Consider the following 19,556-nt stretch of genomic DNA (forward strand, 5'->3'; position numbering starts at 1 on the left):
AGATAACACAGTCAGAAGGGATGACACAGACAGCAGGGATGACACAGACAGATAGAAGGATGACATACAGGGGTGTCAATTTACCGAAATCTTAAATCCTGAAAATCATCCTAGAATTTGGGGACCAGAGTCAAAAGAGTTTTAATGATACATTAAATTATGTTTCCTTTGTAAACAATATGCCAAAGGTCAATAATTTGTGTTTAAGAGTGACATTTTGTGACAAGAATGCTTAAAATAACCAAAACAATCCTCTGATTTATACCAATATCAAAAGTTTTCCTTGAGGGCTTAAATCCTGAATTCAGGAATAATCCTGAAAATTGACACCTCTGACATAGTCAGAGGGGATAACACAGACAGCAGTAATGACACATACAGAAGGGATGACACAGACAGAAGGGATGACACAGACAGCAGAGATGACACAGACAGCAGTGACGACACAGACAACAGTGATGACACAGTCAACAGTGATGACACAGACAGCAGTGATGACACAGGGAGAATGGATGACACATACATGTACAGCAGAGATGACACATACAGCAGAGATGACACAGACAGCAGAGATGACACAGACAGCAGTGATGACACAGACAGCAGCGATGACACAGACAGCAGAGATGACACAGAAAGAAGGGATGACACAGACAGAAGGGATGACACAGACAGCAGGGATGACACAGACATCAGGGATGACACAGATAGCAGGGATGACAAAGACAGCAGGGATGACACAGACAGAAGGGATGACACAGACAGAGGGGATGACACAGACAGCAAGGATGACACAAACAAGTGATTTTTTTGCTCTTATTTGTTACAGCCTGTGCGATTTGAATTGGGAAAATTAGCGCCATAAACCATGAAATTGGGGGAAATAGCATGATAAACCATGAAATAGGGAAAAATGAAGCATTATAAATATGATTATAGTAACAGAATTAACATTGTTTAAAAGTGCATGTTCAGAGTTTTTTCTAGCCATCTTGGGAAAAAAAGTCTGGTCAAATTGGGATTGTTTTAATTGATAAAAGTTGCAAATTTGGGAATTTTTATTGACAAAAAGGACTAAATTTAAGTTATATATTTTGCAGGATGTTTAATTAAATAGTTGAGATCTAGAGTTAAGAAATAATAAGGCAAAAGAAACTTCTTTCTTTAAAAAAACCCAAAAAAACCCCAAGTTTATTGTCAAGCAATATGGCCCCCTACCGGCTCCAAAATGTGTCAGAAATTCCACCATTTTCAGAATTTTTTTTTTTTGGTTGCCAAAGCAACCACAATTTTTGACATAGGAACAAAATGAAATGACGTGCATAATGTCCATGTTGCCATCTATCCATGTTGCGAGTTTCATGAAAAAAAAAAATTAAGAACTTTTAAAGTTATCGCAGGATCCACAAAACCACCATTTTCAGCAGTATTTCTAGTCTATTTGTTGCCATAGCAACCAGAATTTTTGACCTAGGGACAATATAAAATGACGTGCATAATGTCCATATTGCCATCTATCCATGTTTCAAGTTTCATGAAAAAATATTAAGAACTTTTAAAGTTATCGCAGGATCCAGAAAAGTGTGACAGACAGACTCACAGACAGACAGACGGGCAGACACACAGAGCGCAAACCATAAGTCCCCTCTGGTGAAACCGGTAGGGGACAAAAAAAGGGCTTTTTTTGGGAAATTTTGGTCAGCTTTTAGGGAAAAACTGTGACATAACAGCATACGCATATTGTTTATTCTTATGATAGAAATTTAAGTACAGATAGATTTAATAATAAGAAAATATTTTAATAATATGTTTGAGTAATTGATTAGTAACTGTTATAATTACTAATATGTAAAAAAATGTTAAAAGGTTATTTACATCAATATTTCTATCTTATACGTAAGCAGAAGTTAAAAGTTTAAAGTGGTCAAACTATTTGAGAGTTCATCTTGTGCATGTAAAGACTAGTTAAAATATTGGAAGGTTTGTCAATAAGCAAGTAAACATGATATAGTGTGGGGTAAATAAATTGAAAAGTTAAATACAATATGTTAAGATTAGGAAATTGAGGGATTATATAACTGGAAGACATTTGATTAACGGAACAGGTCAACCTATTGACATATAGGATTGTTATTACCTCATATTATCTTTGTAACAGTACACATAAAAGGGGTCTACAGAAAATCTTATTTGTACAGCCCATATAAAATAATTCACAGGCATTCACAGGCAAGCACAACATAAATTTTTATGTCACATCGAGTAATGAGGTTATAGAATATTCTATATGCATGTAAAAGAACTCGAACAGTTTGGGCTATCAATTCCCAAGGTGCAATTTAACCAATCCGTAAAAAGCCCGGACCTTGGTGACCAATGGAAATTACAAGTAAATTTTATGTAAATTAACCTGGGGATAAAATGCAGTGTTTTAGTTAATAGTGGCAGTCTGCGGGTAGATCTGAAAGGAACTTTGAGATTTGTCACGTCTTCTTGATGTGGCGGCCATGTTGGCCGCCGTGGCGGCCATGTTGGCCGCCGCGCTGTAAAATTATATTTCATGAACATTAGCAAGCGTTGTGTTATGAAATATTCAACAGAAATAAATCTCGATAAAAACATAAATGAACTCTGGTTGTTACTGTGTGGTCTCCACGAACAATATGTAATTACGCTACACAACCTTGATTTTTGCCATTGAGAAGCGGCCGAAAGTCAGCGGTAATTTTTAGCAAAAAAAATTACTACAAACAGCAAAGATGACACAGACAGCAAGGATGACATAGACAGCAGGGATGACACAGACAGCAGGGATGACACAGATACATGTAGCAGAGATGACACATACTGCAGAGATGACATAGACAGCAGGGATGACACAGCCAGCAGGGATGACACAGGGCTTTCATGAACAGAAGTGTTGGAATAATTAAGCCTTGTTCTAGTAAAACTGTGCTTAATGCATGAGCGTAAAGTGTCGTCCCATATTAACCTGTGCAGTCCACACAGGCTAATCAGAAATGACACTTTCCTCTTTTATGTTTTTTTTTCATTTAAAGAAAGTCTCCTCTTAAAGAAAATCAAGTTTATGCCAAAAGTGTTGTCCCTGATTACCCAGTGCAGACTCCATAGGCTAATCTGAAGCAACACTTTATGAATGTGCATTAAGCCCCAATTTCCAAGGCAAGGCTAAAACCATCACACATTAGTAGGGATCAATCAGAGCTTTCATGAACCAAAGTTTTAATTTAATTACTACCAAACTTTTCTCAGTAATAATAGGATCTTTTGTTATAATGTCAAAATGTATGAAAAATGATGGGCGGCTTGCTTATTTTTATCACTTCTAGTGTGTAATGCCTCAAATTATCAAGTGATTATGCTTACAATTATTATCTGGCAGTGTTTTTACACCACTTTGGGAATTGGGTCGGGGCTCTTTGGATTGGTTAAAGTATTTTTTTAATTAAATTTTTTACAGTTTATTTCAAAGAGTTGGATGTGGAGACAAACTGTCATTTTAAATTCTTATTATACATGTTGGACTTTTTTTCAATATTATTGGTAGTTTTCGGCGGTCATTTGGGAAAAATAAATACTTGTTAAGATTAGGAAATTGTGTTTTGACTACAAAAATTTCTTGTTTTTTAAGAAGAAATAAACCTTATTATACATGTAACACACAGACAATTTGGCTGAAGAACTGTTTTGCACTTCAAAGCCCATGGATTGCAAGATCAGGATAGCATTCCAGGAAAATTCTCAAATCTACATTTTAATTGGACCCAGAAAATTGCTCTTGGTATACACAACAGAAAAATAAAAACTAATACTGAGTTAATTGACATTAAAATAATTTTCCCTTACCTTTGAAAAAGTATACACTTCTCAGCCCTTCTCTCTTATAGTTTAGTCTATTTAAATAGATTTGGCAACCGCTTAATGTTGGAAATTATAAAAGATTGCTGATTAAACTTCAGTTTCTTGTCAAAATAATAACAACAAGAGATGTGTTTGTCAGAAACACAATGCCCCCTAATGCGCTGCTGCTTTTTTTACCTTTGACCTTTAAGGATGACCTTGACATTGACCTTTCACCACTCAAAATGTGCAGCTCCATGAGATACACATGCATGTCAAATATCAAGTTGCTATGTTCAATATTTCAAAAGTTATTGCAAAACTTTACTGTAAGGTTAAAATTTTGAGACAGAATGACAGAATGACGGAATGACAAACAGACAGGCCAAAAACAATATGCCCCCAATCATTCGATCCAGGGGCATACAAAGTTATGAAAATTTATGACCTTGACCTTTCACCACTCAAAATGTGCAGCTCCACGAGATACACGTGCATGCCAAATATGAAGTTGCTGTGTTCAATATTACAAGAGGGCCAAGATGGCCCTAGTTCGCTCACCTGAGAGAGGAGTCGGTTCATTCAATCTTTACCAAATGTCAAACTTTACCTAGATATTGCCCAGACAAACATCATGATCCGGGTCAAGTTTTGTCATTTATATTGAACCAAAACTCTGGCGCATAGAGTGTTTTTGTTTATGTAAGATTTGACCAGGTTACATGTACCTTTATTTTGATTTGACCCCCCTAACCAAACATCAAACTTTGCTTACAAAAATAAATATTATGACCAAGATTCATAAAATCTGAAACAAAATTGTGACCTCTAGAGTGTTTACAAGGATTTTGTATAATATAATGAAAATTTGGACAATCTAAGGGCAATAATTATGGCATTAATATGTGATTTTGCGCATTATCAAAATTGACTGAGATCTTTCAGCAACTTTGATAAAGAATGGTTGAGAAATGTGAATGCTTGTTTGCAAACCAAATGTGGACGGACGGACGGCGGACAAAGACCAATCCTAAAACCTCACCTGAGCAATCAGGTGAGCTAAACACTGTGTTTCATCGATCTGAGCCATTTTCCAACTTGTCCGAGAAACCAATAAAACCAATGTATTAACTAAGTTTCACGATGATTAGGCAAAAAAAGTGACTTCTTTAGTGTTTTCGATCACAAGGTTTTTCTTTAGTCACATAAGGTTAACTGCCCCACCCCCCCTGGCGGCCATGTTTTTGACCGATCGGGACCATTTGCGAACTCATTTGAGATATATGTACAAAACAAATCTTTTCACCAAGTTTCATGATGATTGGGCAAATAATGTGACTTCTAGAGTGTTCACAAGCCTTTTTTACTATATAAATATAAGAAAACTGCCCCCCCCCCAGCAGCCATGTTATTCAACTGACCGGAACCATTTTCGAACTCAACTCTCGTATCCAGGAAACAAATGTTCTGCCCAAATTTCATGAAAATTGGGCCAAAAATGTGACTTCTAGAGTGTTCACATGTTTTCACTATATACATATCGAGAAAAATGACCCGCCCACTGGCGGCAATGTTTTTTCACCGATCTGGACCATTTTCAATCTCATCCGAGATATCAATAAAACCAATGTTTTAACCAACTTTCATGATGATTGGGCAAAAATTGTGACTTCTAGAGTGTTTACAAGGTTTCTCTATAGCCAAATAAGGAAAACTGCCCCGCCAACTGACGGCCATGTTATTCAACGAACCGGAACCACTTTTGAACTCAACCAACATACATGTGTATCATTATTCATTAAGGCTAACGTTTTGACCAAATTTTATGAAAATTGGGCCAAAAATGTGACCTATAGAGTGTTCACATGTTTTCACTATATACATATAGAGAAAAATGCCCCGCAGGCAGGCAGGCAGGCAGGCAGGCTGGCCAAAAACAATATACCCACGATCTATTGATCCTGGGGCATAAAAATCTATTAAATAGTTATTGTTTTCTAGTTAAAAACATTTGCATTTTAGATTTTGTTCTGATAAAACATTAATTTAGGTAAATCTATTACAAAATTTGCTACATGTGTTGTGTATGGTACCTGCTAATAATTTTGAAAATATTTACTTTAAAACTGTACATTGGTGTTTATTAATCTATTAGTATTAAGATTAATATCAAAATCATAAGAAAAATTTAATTTTTTCCAAAAATTTAGGATTGATCAGATCAATATAAAAAAGCAAGTTTTCTAGGAGGACGACTTCCAATAATTTACCTGTTACTTAACTTAGGAAATACCTGCAAGGGTTCTTCTAGTTATTTTGGGGTAAGGAGTCTGGTCTAATTGGGATTATTTAAATCAATAAAATGGCAAATTTGGGATTTTTTCATCTAAAAAATGGGATTTTGTTTTTTCAACAAATATTGTCACATCAGGCCTTTTCCTGGCCATTTAGGAAAAAAGCACACAAATTATAATTATATACTTTGTTAGATGTTCTGAAATCATCACTTGCCAATTCTTTCTATATATATTTATTTTTTTTAATTGGGATTTTTTTTAACAATTTTGGTTTGGGATTGGGTCTATTTGCTTTGAGATCAGGTCCATTTTATGGCCTTTTTTACATAGCAGAAAAAAACCTGACCTGATATGTTTATACAGATTAATGTTATTAATGTAAATTATTTCAATTATAAATGTGCCTTTATTTTGTTGCACAGACAACAATTTAAATTAAATATCTCACTTGTTTTGAAAATGTTTTCATTCAATTTCAAAAGTCAATCTATCTTTTAAGTGGACAAATATTAACACAAAAGAAGGCTACTCAAATAAAAATAGACTAAACTACTAAATATACTACCATCAGGTCTTCTTGTGTAACAACTTCCCAACAAAAAAATTGGACTGTCTTTTTGGAAGTTTGTCTGTGTCTTTAAAGTCCACCCTGCAAATAAAAAGCAATATTTTAATCAATCTGTGAGTTATTTCAAAGGGCAATAACACACGTGAAACAAACAAACAGAAATAAATACTAAAATAATGCATACCAATGTATGAGGAATACATTTTTTATTATGATCATGCCATATTGAAGTATTAATACTGATAAAAGAGAATGAACTTGAATGACAAAATTGTACTGGCAACTGTAAACATATATACAATATTGAAAATATATTACAATGATTATGTATATTCTAGATTATGTGAGTTTTGTCTTTTGTGTGCAAAGTTTTTTAAAGTTTGCAAAAAAAGAGTGCATGCTTTATCATTTTTTGAATAATTTGGTGTATACAAAATTAAAACATACGAGGAAATTCCAAAATAAAAAATAAGTGTTTTACAAGTTTATTTAATTAACAAATATTTTAATCATATTCATATACATTGATCAGGGATTTCAATAGACGCAGAATCCTGCGTTTTGACGCGAGAAAATTAAAAATGACTCGTTTTTGACGCAACCCTTTTTCTGCCGTGCGTCATTTTGACGCATCGAAAATTTGACCTGTGCGTCAGTCAGTTAACATCTCGAGTTCCATGGTAATAAAACCCACTGTGCTCCTAATTGAAATTAATGTTTCAGTATTTGAAACTCGGTCTATAATCGAGGGAATACCCCGGGCGTTGATTATCTTATCTCATCTCCTCCAATACACATGTCACCTTCTAAATAGTGCGTGCGCACTAACTGGGTGATTAGCAGCAGCGATACCGTGATAATTGATTGACCATCCGATAATTGCAGGTTTTTTTTGCAGACTTGCAGACGGCACGGTTAAAGTAAGTCGGCAAAAGTAATTAAAGAAAAAAACAAAATTGATCAAAGGTCTATTAATTACGTAGATCCACTAGTAAGTCCAGCGAGTTTTGTTTTAATCCACCGATTAATACGAGTAACACCCATCTTATATAAACTGGATTCACAGTTCATTTTTTATACTAACATATTTCGGACATGTGTAGTATTCGGATAAACAGTAATAGATACATGTATACTAGATGTTCCATGCATTTTGATTGTGTTTTGATAGAAAAGCTATCATAGCGATGATGATAATATAATTACAATAAATATGTGATGAAAAGGTGCTACTGGTACATATCTTAAATTACTTAAATGTGTTAAAAGACTTAAATGTTTTAAAAGGAAGTAGATTTTAATGTACCAATTCATTAAAATATGTTGTGTTTTTTATCATGGTATTGTTATTTAATAAAGCAATATAACTTTTTAAGATATTATGTTACTCTTAGAGCATATTTTTATCTAAAAAATTGAATAATACAGACAAAAACACAATTAACGCGCTTCAAAATTGACCCCTGCATTTTTTAATTTGACTCCTCAAAATTTCAGTCCAGGGGTCATTGACTCCTGGTTTTTAAAGTCTATTGAAATCCCCGATTGATGTTGTAAAAATATTAATATGTAAAACTGCAACAATTATACAAGATATATAATACATACCATATTTTACATTATTCCAAACTGACATCAATTTATTTTTCATTTTATCAGCCTGATCAATATCACTGCTATCTAAGTCATTGTGACTAGTCCGCTGTCTATTGTTTAACACATTATGTAAATGTGACTGTTTTTGTGGAGATTTTAAAAATGTGGAAGAGGAACCAAATGATGGCTCCAAACTTCTTGGCTGATTTTCACAGTCATAACACTGACTTGATTCTTTTTTCACAAGATCTGGTAGGTTCCCTTCTGATTTTGAATCTGTAAAAATTAAACTCCCAGTTACATGATGATTTATGTCATTATCAAATGATATATGTGCATGTTTTGTCTGTTTCATCTTCAGGGGAGAAGTTGTTCTTTCTTCACTTATGTTGTCAGGTACCATAAAGAATTTCGAACCGCCATATCTTCCTGTGTCACTAGTTGATGGTGATTTATTTAACTTAACATGCGTCCTCCTACATTCCGGTGGTTCTGTAATCGTCGCTAGTTTAGACGGGTTCAATAACATCTCGTGATGTTTTTGTTTCGTTTTCACTTCATCCGAGTTTGGGGAGTCTGGAATTATATCGCTCCATGAATCAAGCGATTGGACATCATCGGGTCTCCTCTTTGGGGAAGTATCTTTTTCAAGATACTCTGCCATTGTGTGAAAATAAATGCACAAACGAAACAAAATATGGTCATCACTCAAAACCAAAACCAAAACAACATCCGTCCACCATTTTGAAATATCACATGACTGTTCGATAGACCAGTTCACGCGTGACGTCACGCGTACCTGCGTGTTTACATCCGGGCTATATTGGTAGTCAAAAGAAAGATACAATCAATGGGGAGAAATAGATCGTGATCGATTAAATTTAAACGATTATATTTAGATTTTATTTTTCAACATGCCAACAAGTTGTTCTACGTTACTGAAACAACTAAGATTGAACACAATGAATAAATAGATCAAATCCAAATAAAAAACATTTACAAATTAACCATAATGGTATTTGTCTGGGCAGGGACCTTTACCCTGGTCCGGGAAAACTAACATGTTGACACATTAAATAAACATTTAATTAAATTAAATGCAATAGTTTTCATTTGATTGTTTGCATCAATCTTAAAATCGTTTAAGCCGGTGTTTAATTGCCCCTTTGTTCTGCCTAATCCGATTATCTCGTTTTGATCAGATATTGTCCAGACCTAACTAACAACATCCCAGCAAACATGCACATATGGGTCCCATATGGGCTGTTTCTGGGCAAACCCATATGGGTAAGCCCATATGGGAGTCATTTGGGTCCAATATGGGCTAGCCCATATGGGAATGCCCACAAGGGTCCCATATAGGTCCCATATTATTGCGCTATCGGGAAAAATATGTAAACTTGTATTTCTTTGATTAAAAACTCATTTCTTAAAACGTATGTAGGACTAACTTGATCTAAACTGCTAATATTCTACCCAAAAATAGAAAATCAATGCATAAGCAAATAATATGCGGCCCATATGGGTCCCATACGGGTCCCATATGGGAGTCATTTGGGAGCTATATAGGCCTGCCCATGTGGGAATGGCGATAAGGGTCCCATATAGGTCCCATATTATTGCGCTATCATGAAAAAGATGTAAACTTGAATTTATTTGATTAAAAACTCATTTCTTAAAACTTATGCTGGACTAACTTGATCTAAGCTGCTAATATTTTACCCAAAAATAGAAAATCAATGGATAAGCAAATAATATGCAGTCCATATAGGTCCCATATGGGTCCCATTTGGGCCGCCCAACAAAGGACAAAATCAGCTACCGGGCTGTTTCTGGGCAAACCCATATGGGTAAGCCCAAATGGGAGTCATTTGGGACCTATATGGGTTAGCCCATATGGGAATGCCCTTAAGGGTCCCATATAGGTCCCATATTATTGCGCTATCAGGAAAAAGATATAAACTTTTATTTGATTAAAAACTAATTTCTTAAAACATATGTATGACAAACTTAATCTCAACTGCTAATATTTTACCCAAAAATATAAAATGAATGCATAAGCAAATAATATGCAGCCCTTATGGGTCCCATACGGGTCCCATTTGGGCCGCCCAACAAAGGACAAAATCAGCTATCGGGCGCACATTTTTTTTGAAAATTCTGTTTTTGATATGGCTTTGTTTTAAATAATGTATATAGCTACTATGATTAATATGAAGTTATTTTCAAGAGATAATTTCAATTTGAATAATCGCGCAGAAAAATAAAGTATTTAAATAATATGCGCATGCGCAGATGTTAATTCCGCCTCGCGAAAACATTCAAAACAAAAACACTCGAAACGGTAAGTTGTTAAATTGTGATATTATACACGTAATTATATATTTCTTTTGAAATCAGATATATATTGCTGATCACGCATTATTTATTTATCTGTTACTTCAATGAATGCCTGTGTGTTTAATAATTTAAATTGCATATTATTAGATTTCTTCATCGCTTTGCCTTTGTCATGTATTTTCGCGACGTAAGTCGTAACGTTCGTTTATCGCCATAGATCAATCTCTTAGTTAAACTGCTTAATTCAACTTGATTCTGCCTAAAATTCAATACAAACTATTTATAGCAGACAGGCGCATGTCTGACAAAATGAAACACTAAATTAGTAATCATGCTAATGCATGAGAATCTTGCATATCTCATACATTGATAATATTAATTGAAACGTATATTATAATATAATGTCTTTTATAGGTCTTTGATTACTTGCACGCAAGCCAAGGTTGTCTGCCTGTGGACAAATTTTAATGATTATTTAAACACATATTTGCAGAATATTTAAGAAGTCTGTGTATTAGGAAATAATTAATTTCGTAATGTTTATTGTACAAATTTATTTCAGAAAATAAAATATTCACCACCACCTGGTTTGCCAACATCGTCTTTACAAGGAATGTCCAGCAGTGCATGACAGAGGCCGGTCACTCCCATTAAGTCCAGCTGAAGAGCCTTCCCAGTTTATAGGACAAAGTAACTAATTTTTGTGCTTGAAACTTTAACTTAAAATAATTTCATTTTTGGAATTACTGCTTATTAAATGATAGTTAATTACATAAATAAATGATGTAAACAGATAATCCAACTGAAAAAATAAATAAAATACACAGTCATTTAGTGATCTATAATAATACATACTTCTACTAATAAAAGAAACAAATTGACGTTGACAGGCATATAGGTGCAAGTTGCTATAATCAGCCCTAGCCGTACAACAGCTGTTGGGACAAATCGGGCCCACCGCCGTTATATCGGCACACATCCGATATAATTATATAAGACCCAGCTGTGATTTATATTATTGTCAACATAATTTTAGGTACAGTTCTTTTTTACTCTGTCTTCAGATGCAGTTACACAGATTTTAACGGTGTTGGAAACAATCAGAGACGAGAACAGGGAAATGAAGCGGATGCTGCAGCGGCTCTTGGCTAGGTCAGCTACTGATGACAAGCCAATGCAACTGCCAGAGAACATCAGTCTTCCAATTGGAACATTTGAGCAAATGGATGAGTTTGAAGAGCATCTTGGTGATGAAGCTACGATCCATCTTTTCTAGGACTGCTGCATAGTTCAAGCTTTTTTATCAAATATATTAAGCAATGTTGTCAATGTAATTGACAGTTCTTTCTTCATTGATCCTAAACCATTCCTTTAAGGCTCATCTTCTAAGAAAGCATACAATTTTTTTTATCTGGAAATGAAATGGTATATATTCCTTTGCAAAAGAAGAAACAGCATTCCAGTTTTTGAAGGTTTTAAAAGACATATATATATATATATCATGTGCAATTACGAAAAACACTAGAATGTATGAAGATATCAAAGATAATAATATGGACTTGTTCTCGAAAAAGGATTTGCCATTTATTTGAGTTTTGGATTTTTTTGCAGGGTTTTTAATTTCTAGTTTATAAAATATTTTGTTTAGTCTTGCAAGTATGTTTCAAAGCTCTAGATAAGGATTTGTGAAATTAGTAACGGTATTGCCACTGACAGAAAGAAAAGGAGTAACGCTGAAAATCAATTAGTACCTGTACTACCATATCCAAAAATACAGGTAGTACTGTACTACCCGTGTTCTTGGATATTGATGGGTGTATACCTTACTTTACAGAAACATTTGCAGCAATTATAATAAATATATTTTGCTTCTTAAACAGTTACTTTATTAGGTTTTCCATTCTGAATTATGATGCAAATACAACTACACATTAAAACTCATGACTAAATACTATAACTTTATTTTGCTTGACAAGAAAACACAAGCCAACTTGTAAGCTAAGTAAATGAACACCAATGTCACTGTCTCATCTCAAAAGAATCATTGCTTAAGCAGTCAACTGTCAAAGTTGGCATAGACTTTGCCAACTATTACAGTTAAACGCTCAAGCAAACACTTCAACTGGGCTTACAGATTGAATGTCAGAATGGTTAGACGACCGTATGTAGCCATTATATGACAACAAAGTGTTTATTTGAACCGCTTTCGGTTAAGCCGGCCTTCCATGCTCGCAGACATATTGTTTTTGACGGGCTTACAAGTTACCGGAAATCACGCCACAGAATAGATAATAATACTGGAACCCAGTCTACAACTTTTCGGTAATTTAAATTAATGAAAGAGGCCGTTAGGTTAGAGACCAACAAATATGCCGCGCTGACACCGACGTATCAGTACGGCCAGATTTTTTTCGTAAATGCGTAAAAGGGATATTAAAGTCGTAATTGTACGTCCAGTTCATAAAAATAAATGCGTAAGCCTTCATGAAAAGGCCGTATTTACGTCTGTACGGCCCTTATCTGGAGCTCTGATGTTTTCTACAAATGTTCTTTGAGTACATGGTGTGTTATTTGTATTGGTTAAAGATTTAATATGCATGGGTATGCTTTTGAGTAATGTGTAGTACATCAGGAAAATACTTGAAGGTATTCTGTATATGTATTATATATTAAATATCAAAATAATAGAAGTCCTTAATTCTATAGTTGTATAACTGGTCAACATATATAATGTTATAGAAAAACGTCTTATTGCTTGAAGTCTTTATTGTTCCATGAAATAGTTTTACTGTTGGTTTGGGTTTATAGATTATGAGTAACATTACTCCATGCGGATAGAACATTAGATAGAAACATGTTTTCGTTAGCAACTTCATGTAAAATATTTTTGCTGATGTTACATTCAAAAAGTTAGGAATCACCATATTATTTTAGAATTCTCTGGTAGAATAGTTAACGTGGGATCCTCCTGCTATGTATGTATGTATCCATGTATATGTGTGTAATAATTTATGTGAATAAAAGTTGAGAGTACTTTAATAAATTTTTAAGTCTTTTAACAAAAACCTTGTATTGCTTGCAGGATAATGATATTTAGCGCTTGAACATTTTGATATCGCTCTGTTCCAGCAAGAAGAAATAGATAAAACATTTAAAAAAATGAAATTGGAAGTACATGTACAAGAATCTTTTGTCTGATGTTCAATTTGAACACAGTATTTCATGTTTGCAACCTACATATTATTTCTAACATAACCTGAATTTCCATTAATGTGTTGTCCACAATTTTACAGGCTCTGTGTACCCATATTGAATACAATGCTACCAGTTTGTAGCCCATATTTAGAACAATACTGCCCGTATGTAGCCCATATTGAGAAAAAGGGCTACTCTTATGTAGCCCATATTGAGTAAAAGGGCTGCCTGTATGTAGCCCATATTGAGTAAAAGGGATGCCCATGTTGGACCTATATGGGTCCCATGTGGGCACCTATATGGGCCCCATGTGGGCTGCCAACATGGGACCCAGATGGGTAGTGCAACCGGGCTCCACATGGGTCCTATCTGGGCTGCCCCATATACTTTCATGGGGCAGCCCAGATGGGACCCATGTGGAGCCCGGTTGCACTTCCCATCTGGGTCCCATGTTGGCAGCCCACATGGGGCCCATATAGGTGCCCACATGGGACCCATATGGGTCCCATATAGATTGTTTGCTGGGATGGTGTCATAAATCACACTAGGTGGCAGATGACAATCTGGTCATTAAACGCAATTGATGATGCCACCATGTCTTCATTCTGGTAGTATTAAGTAACTAGGCATTTGGTTGAATAAATTTACCACCGACATACTTAACAGTTGCTTAAATTAGATATGTTACACAATTATTGTACAAATTTGAAGTCTATAGATAATCGGAAATTGAACACGGTAAAGATACAAGCCCGTTTTATTTATAAAAAATAAAGTATTTATGAATTATAAAATGTAAATAAAAAATATTTAACGTATTTAGCGGTCATCGGTCATCGGTTAATTATAAATAAGTCATTCCGTATGAAGATGTAATGTTACGGCAATGCACGAAATACATCATAAAAACAAGAAATTACGTTTGACATCAATGTGGGTAAATAATAATGAAACAATGTGTATATATTATATTATATATGTATATATATTATGTTGTGTGTGTGTGTTTGTGCGTGTTTGTTAAATGTTAGATAGTTGTCACTCATACTCGATCACTAGTAACGAGTTTACAAAATACATGAATACACAGTTCAATTAACATCATGTGAGGTTGTGTTTTTCAGTTGAATGTTAATATTCCTCAAGTCATTCTCTGAACAACACCCATCCAAATTAAAATCACATGTAAATACCGTCATGAACTTCGCTTTTAATAGGGCTTTGTAGTACGTTTATTTTCAATGAAACACTGACACATTCTAGCTATCACTAATTTTTATTATTCTAGTTTACGCATGCAATTGATAATTATAATTTTATTATTAGATGTATCATTATTTTTATTGAAGCTTTTCTGCAAATAATTATACGGCTAATGCATAGAGCTCTTTGTTGCGTCGAATTTTCTGTCGTTCAGTCTTCAGACAATCTTTATTACTTTTATGCTAATGACGCGTTTTTTTAAAATGCAAATAAATGTGTTAATGCATTCTTTTGGCACTAAACATGATATTTTTAAAATACTATTTAGGTGTTGTTTTTTAGTTTCTTTTCGATTTATTGACTAAACAAGTCTCGTTATCCATATGCTTTGCGTTAGCTGCAAGCGATGCTTTTGACTACCAGTGCATTGCGCATGCGCGAAAATCGGGAATCAAAACAATAACAATGAACTGGGCCGGTATTCATAAAGCACCTAAGGTTTAAGGAAGAAATTTCCTTAGTTATCAAACTATTTTCCTAAGGTAAGGATTTCCTTAACTTTCGTATTCATAAAGAACCTTAGGTTAATACTTAGGTAAGATTTCAACTTAAAAACTAAGGCAAAATTATCCGATTTCGTCTGTGCGACGATTCGTACTATTTTAGTAACCGCTTCACCGAATCTATAATTAGGTCGCAAAATGGCAGACAATTGTTTGGCGGAATACGTTGTAATCAAATTGAACGGGTTTTACTAGTGTTAATGGTGGGTAATTGATACAAAAAGGATATATATATGTGAGGTTTACGGATTCGGTATGTATCGAAACAGTTGCCACATTATTTCTGTATCGATAACATACTTTTCTCGTCGACCTTGTTTTCAACAACAATAAGCATGTACACAATTGGAAAAACCCGGAAGTAAACGCAGACGATAATCATGGCTGAGATGGCAAAGCAGAGATCGCCTAATTTTTCTATGCAAGAAAACTCTCTCCTTTCTCAGCTTATGGGCGAGGAATATAAAGACACGGGCCTTTCGCGTCACAAGTACAATATCCATAGGTTTACCAGCAGTGAGTAATTTATAATGATTTGTTTTAATCATAATTCTCCTTTGTTCATATATACATATTGGGAAACAAATATTTAGGTATATTCTTAAATATATTTGAAAATGTTTTAGAATTAAATTAAAATGGTAATTATTGTTTCATTGCCTTATTCTGTTAAAAAGAATTTGCTAAATATTAAAAAAAAAAGTTCAATTATAAAATGAATACATGTTCCAACACGAATACGTATTACATCCATGCAAGTTGTATTTTCAAATGTGGATGTCAATTACAAGGTGAAATACTATTTGTTACTTCATTACTGAAAATGTTGTCATGTTAACATAACAAGAGAACCGCATAAAGGATGCCAACGTTCGGCTGCAGGTGCAGTTTTGAATAAATGAAAGATTGTCAGAATTTTTTTTTAAGAGGTCACAGTGACATGTGACCTTTGACCTAGTGACCCAAATATGGATGTGGCGTGTAGAAATCATCAAGGTGCAGCTACATATGAAGTTTCAATGTTGTAGATGGAAGCACTTTCATTTTAGAACCAATGTTCAAATGTTTAACAAAATTTTAAGGTTTTAGCACGACGCGGACGACACAATACAGCAAGCTGGTTATGACAATACATTGGATTTTCTCCGAAAACAGCCGAGCTAAAAATACATGAGCACATTTATGTACTCTCAAAAAGTCATGTGGCATTTTACTTGGCTATAGCATTTTATTATTGTTTATGCAGAGATTTCCAGGGTAACCAAGAATGAGATGTGGGCTGAAATTGCAGAAATGTTCTCTGCAAATACCACTGGTCCACATCGCACAGCAGACCAGCTTGAAAAAAAATGGGAAAACAATGTCTCCAAGCACAGGGGGATATATAATGATCACCAGCGCCTGCTAAGTTTGACTGGTGAAACTTAATTTTTTTTCCCCAATATGTTTGTAGTAACACCATTAATATTATTTATTCTTTAATAAAAACTTATATTTATACTATACACCCCACATGACATTTTAAAATGCTTTCAAAAATTAAAAATTGCAATAAATTACCTGTATATGATGTCAATGTGAAAATGGAAGTTCAGAATGTAAATGCAAGTCCAAAAAGCTTCTCTCAAAGCAGCAATAATAGATTAGAACTTAATTTTCCTGCCTGTACATAACCTACATTTATATTGACACATTACAGGAAGTGCTCCCTTCCAGTCAAAATATGATATTATAACTGAGTCCGTCATGGCAGTTGTTGGAAAGGAGAGTGCGGCTGTGCAAGGCGTTGCCCCATTCACCCTGGATACAACCTTTATCCAGTTGACAGACACAAGGTAATTTAATATTCATTGTTATGGAATGTATTACAACCTTTTACACCATTCAGGTACAAACCAATACACAAAACTGGCATAAATCTATTCTTTTAAACACACATAAGGTACTTTGACAATTTTTTATAATTTAAAAATATCGCAAACTATGGAGTAAAATGCAATAAAAGGCCAATAGCATGAACACAACCAATATTGCAAAAGTATCTTAACAACATAATACAAGTATTAAAACACAAACTTACAATAATGCCCCATTCCAAAAGCTTGGCTTTCTATTTCAACTACTAGTAATGATCAATAATTAGAACCATAAAAGAAATTCAAATTGTGATTGCACAAATATAAAACACCAAAATTACAATTACTCTTTTGTTGTTCCATTTTAAAATATATTTTGTATTTGTTGCATACAAACAATAAGTACAATATATTCATAATTCTATCTAATTTGTACTTAGCATTGTTTAAAAGAAAATGCAAGCATATAGAATGGTCATTGGCAAACAAAATATATATTACAGTCAAGCAACAACAGTTGAACCACCATCACCTGCACCGCCACAACAATGTGACAACAGAGCTGTGAAAAGAAGGTATACTCTTGGGCTGGATATACATGTATTAATGAGAATACAACTTAAATTTATTTAAATTTTCGTTCAGTGTGTTTCAAACACTTATTGAATATCACAAACTCAAAAACTTATTGAATATCACAAACTAATTAAAAAAAAGCCAATTGACTTTTACAGACTCGATACAAATGGGGAACATGCTGTTTCTGCAGTCAAACCAGCTACCACATGGTATAATACTTTCAAAGTTACACAACTTATTACCTGTAAATTGTCTTTATATTTTCAATAGGTTAAAGTATTGTAATATACTGAATATAAGATAGTGTCTAACATTATAAACAGTTTTACAATGTCTCCTCAACTAAATGAGACACAACATACATTATTTTTAAACAAAATCAGACAAAAAAAAGGATTAGACACCCATTTTTATAAAGAAGTCCCTTTAATATCATGTTGACACATTAAATAGGTCACTGAGGTAAAACCCATATACATTATTTACATTTCGGAGGACTCGTGCGTCATGCACTGAACCCAGCCATCTCGGAACCATGTCTCTTTTATAGTAGTTATTGATTTAAATGAATGTATTTTAAAATATAATAAATTATTCTACACATTGATCTAGATAGCATATGCATGTGCAAAATATGAATGATTGAACATGTAGTGCTATCAATATTTACAATGTTTCATTATAACAAAAAAGAAGCCATTTAAAAATATCAACTTTATTTTTGAGAATGAAATTAAAATTAAATAATTAAAAAACCATATTTAAAATACAATGTATCCTTTTAGTTGCAGTCATTGTAGTCTGAACGAACTGAATGTTCTGAAGAAGAGAAAGATGGAACTACAAATTAGACTGTACAAGGCCCAGTTGGCGCGACTTGGCGAAGAATAAAGCAAATAATATAATTATATTATGTGTATTTTATCAAAAATTACATTATTATTTTGTTATGAAGATAAAGTATAGTTATATTTAAGGTTAGTTATTCTTAAATATAACTATACTTTATCTTCATAACAAAATTATAATTTAATTTTTGATAAAATACACATAATATAATTCTATTATTTGTTTTATTCCTGTTCATGAACTTTATCAACTTTATGTTTTTTATGATATTTGGACTAATTGTAGGCAGTAAGTTTGAAATGTCACAAATGCTAAAATAATTATTTAAATTAAGTATGCAAGTTTGCTTTGTTGAAAGAAGTTAAACCTTTGTTTTCATGTATATTTACCACACTATTCACACTAGAGTATATGTATGAACAGTAACATTTATTATTGCATCAACAATTTATTGTTAATATATATCAATGATGATTAATTATGTATTGGAGAAACACAAACACTTTTATATGGAAATGATAATCATTTCCATATACAAGTTTTTTGTGTTTTATTGCAAACACATTTTTCTAAACTGTTGCTTTTATGCCTCTAGTATGCCAGTATATTTATATTACACATACTAAACATGCATCTGTAAGTTTATATA

The 19,556-nt window shown here is 33.7% G+C and overlaps 2 protein-coding genes and 1 long non-coding RNA gene across 3 annotated transcripts in view; all 3 read left to right on the plus strand.

Annotated features, from left to right (window-relative positions):
* The first annotated feature begins 8,431 nt into the window (after positions 1-8,431).
* Positions 8,432-19,556, plus strand: part of LOC127874189 (E3 ubiquitin-protein ligase TRIM23-like) — a 43,122-nt gene continuing 31,997 nt past the window's right edge. Inside the window, exon 1 of the mRNA XM_052418396.1 lies at positions 8,432-8,574. Within this exon, the coding sequence (XP_052274356.1) occupies positions 8,485-8,574 (90 nt within the window). The 5' untranslated portion in view covers positions 8,432-8,484. The remainder of the gene's footprint in view (positions 8,575-19,556) is intronic.
* On the plus strand, positions 10,593-13,717 carry LOC127874194 (uncharacterized). The gene is made up of 3 exons (XR_008046691.1): positions 10,593-10,666; positions 11,225-11,352; positions 11,727-13,717. It is a non-coding gene; the product is annotated as an uncharacterized LOC127874194 (long non-coding RNA).
* LOC127874192 (uncharacterized) lies at positions 15,650-19,525 on the plus strand. The gene is made up of 6 exons (XM_052418401.1): positions 15,650-16,139; positions 16,870-17,040; positions 17,323-17,458; positions 17,983-18,054; positions 18,214-18,267; positions 18,844-19,525. The coding sequence occupies exons 1-6, from the start codon at positions 16,004-16,006 to the stop codon at positions 18,947-18,949; spliced, it is 675 nt and encodes a 224-aa protein (XP_052274361.1). The 5' UTR covers positions 15,650-16,003; the 3' UTR covers positions 18,950-19,525.

The sequence above is a fragment of the Dreissena polymorpha genome, chromosome 3 (genome assembly GCF_020536995.1).
Source record: "Dreissena polymorpha isolate Duluth1 chromosome 3, UMN_Dpol_1.0, whole genome shotgun sequence".
Classification (NCBI taxonomy): Eukaryota; Metazoa; Mollusca; class Bivalvia; order Myida; family Dreissenidae; genus Dreissena; species Dreissena polymorpha.

What these genes read in the sequence shown, in the direction of transcription:
- LOC127874192 (XM_052418401.1), top strand. Translation starts at nt 16,004, where the DNA reads ATGGCTGAGATGGCAAAGCAGAGATCGCCTAATTTTTCTATGCAAGAA. An exon ending in GCGCCTGCTAAGTTTGACTG is followed by an intron (nt 17,041 to 17,322) that starts GTGAAACTTAAT and finishes GACACATTACAG; the next exon opens with GAAGTGCTCCCTTCCAGTCA. An exon ending in AACAGAGCTGTGAAAAGAAG is followed by an intron (nt 18,055 to 18,213) that starts GTATACTCTTGG and finishes TGACTTTTACAG; the next exon opens with ACTCGATACAAATGGGGAAC.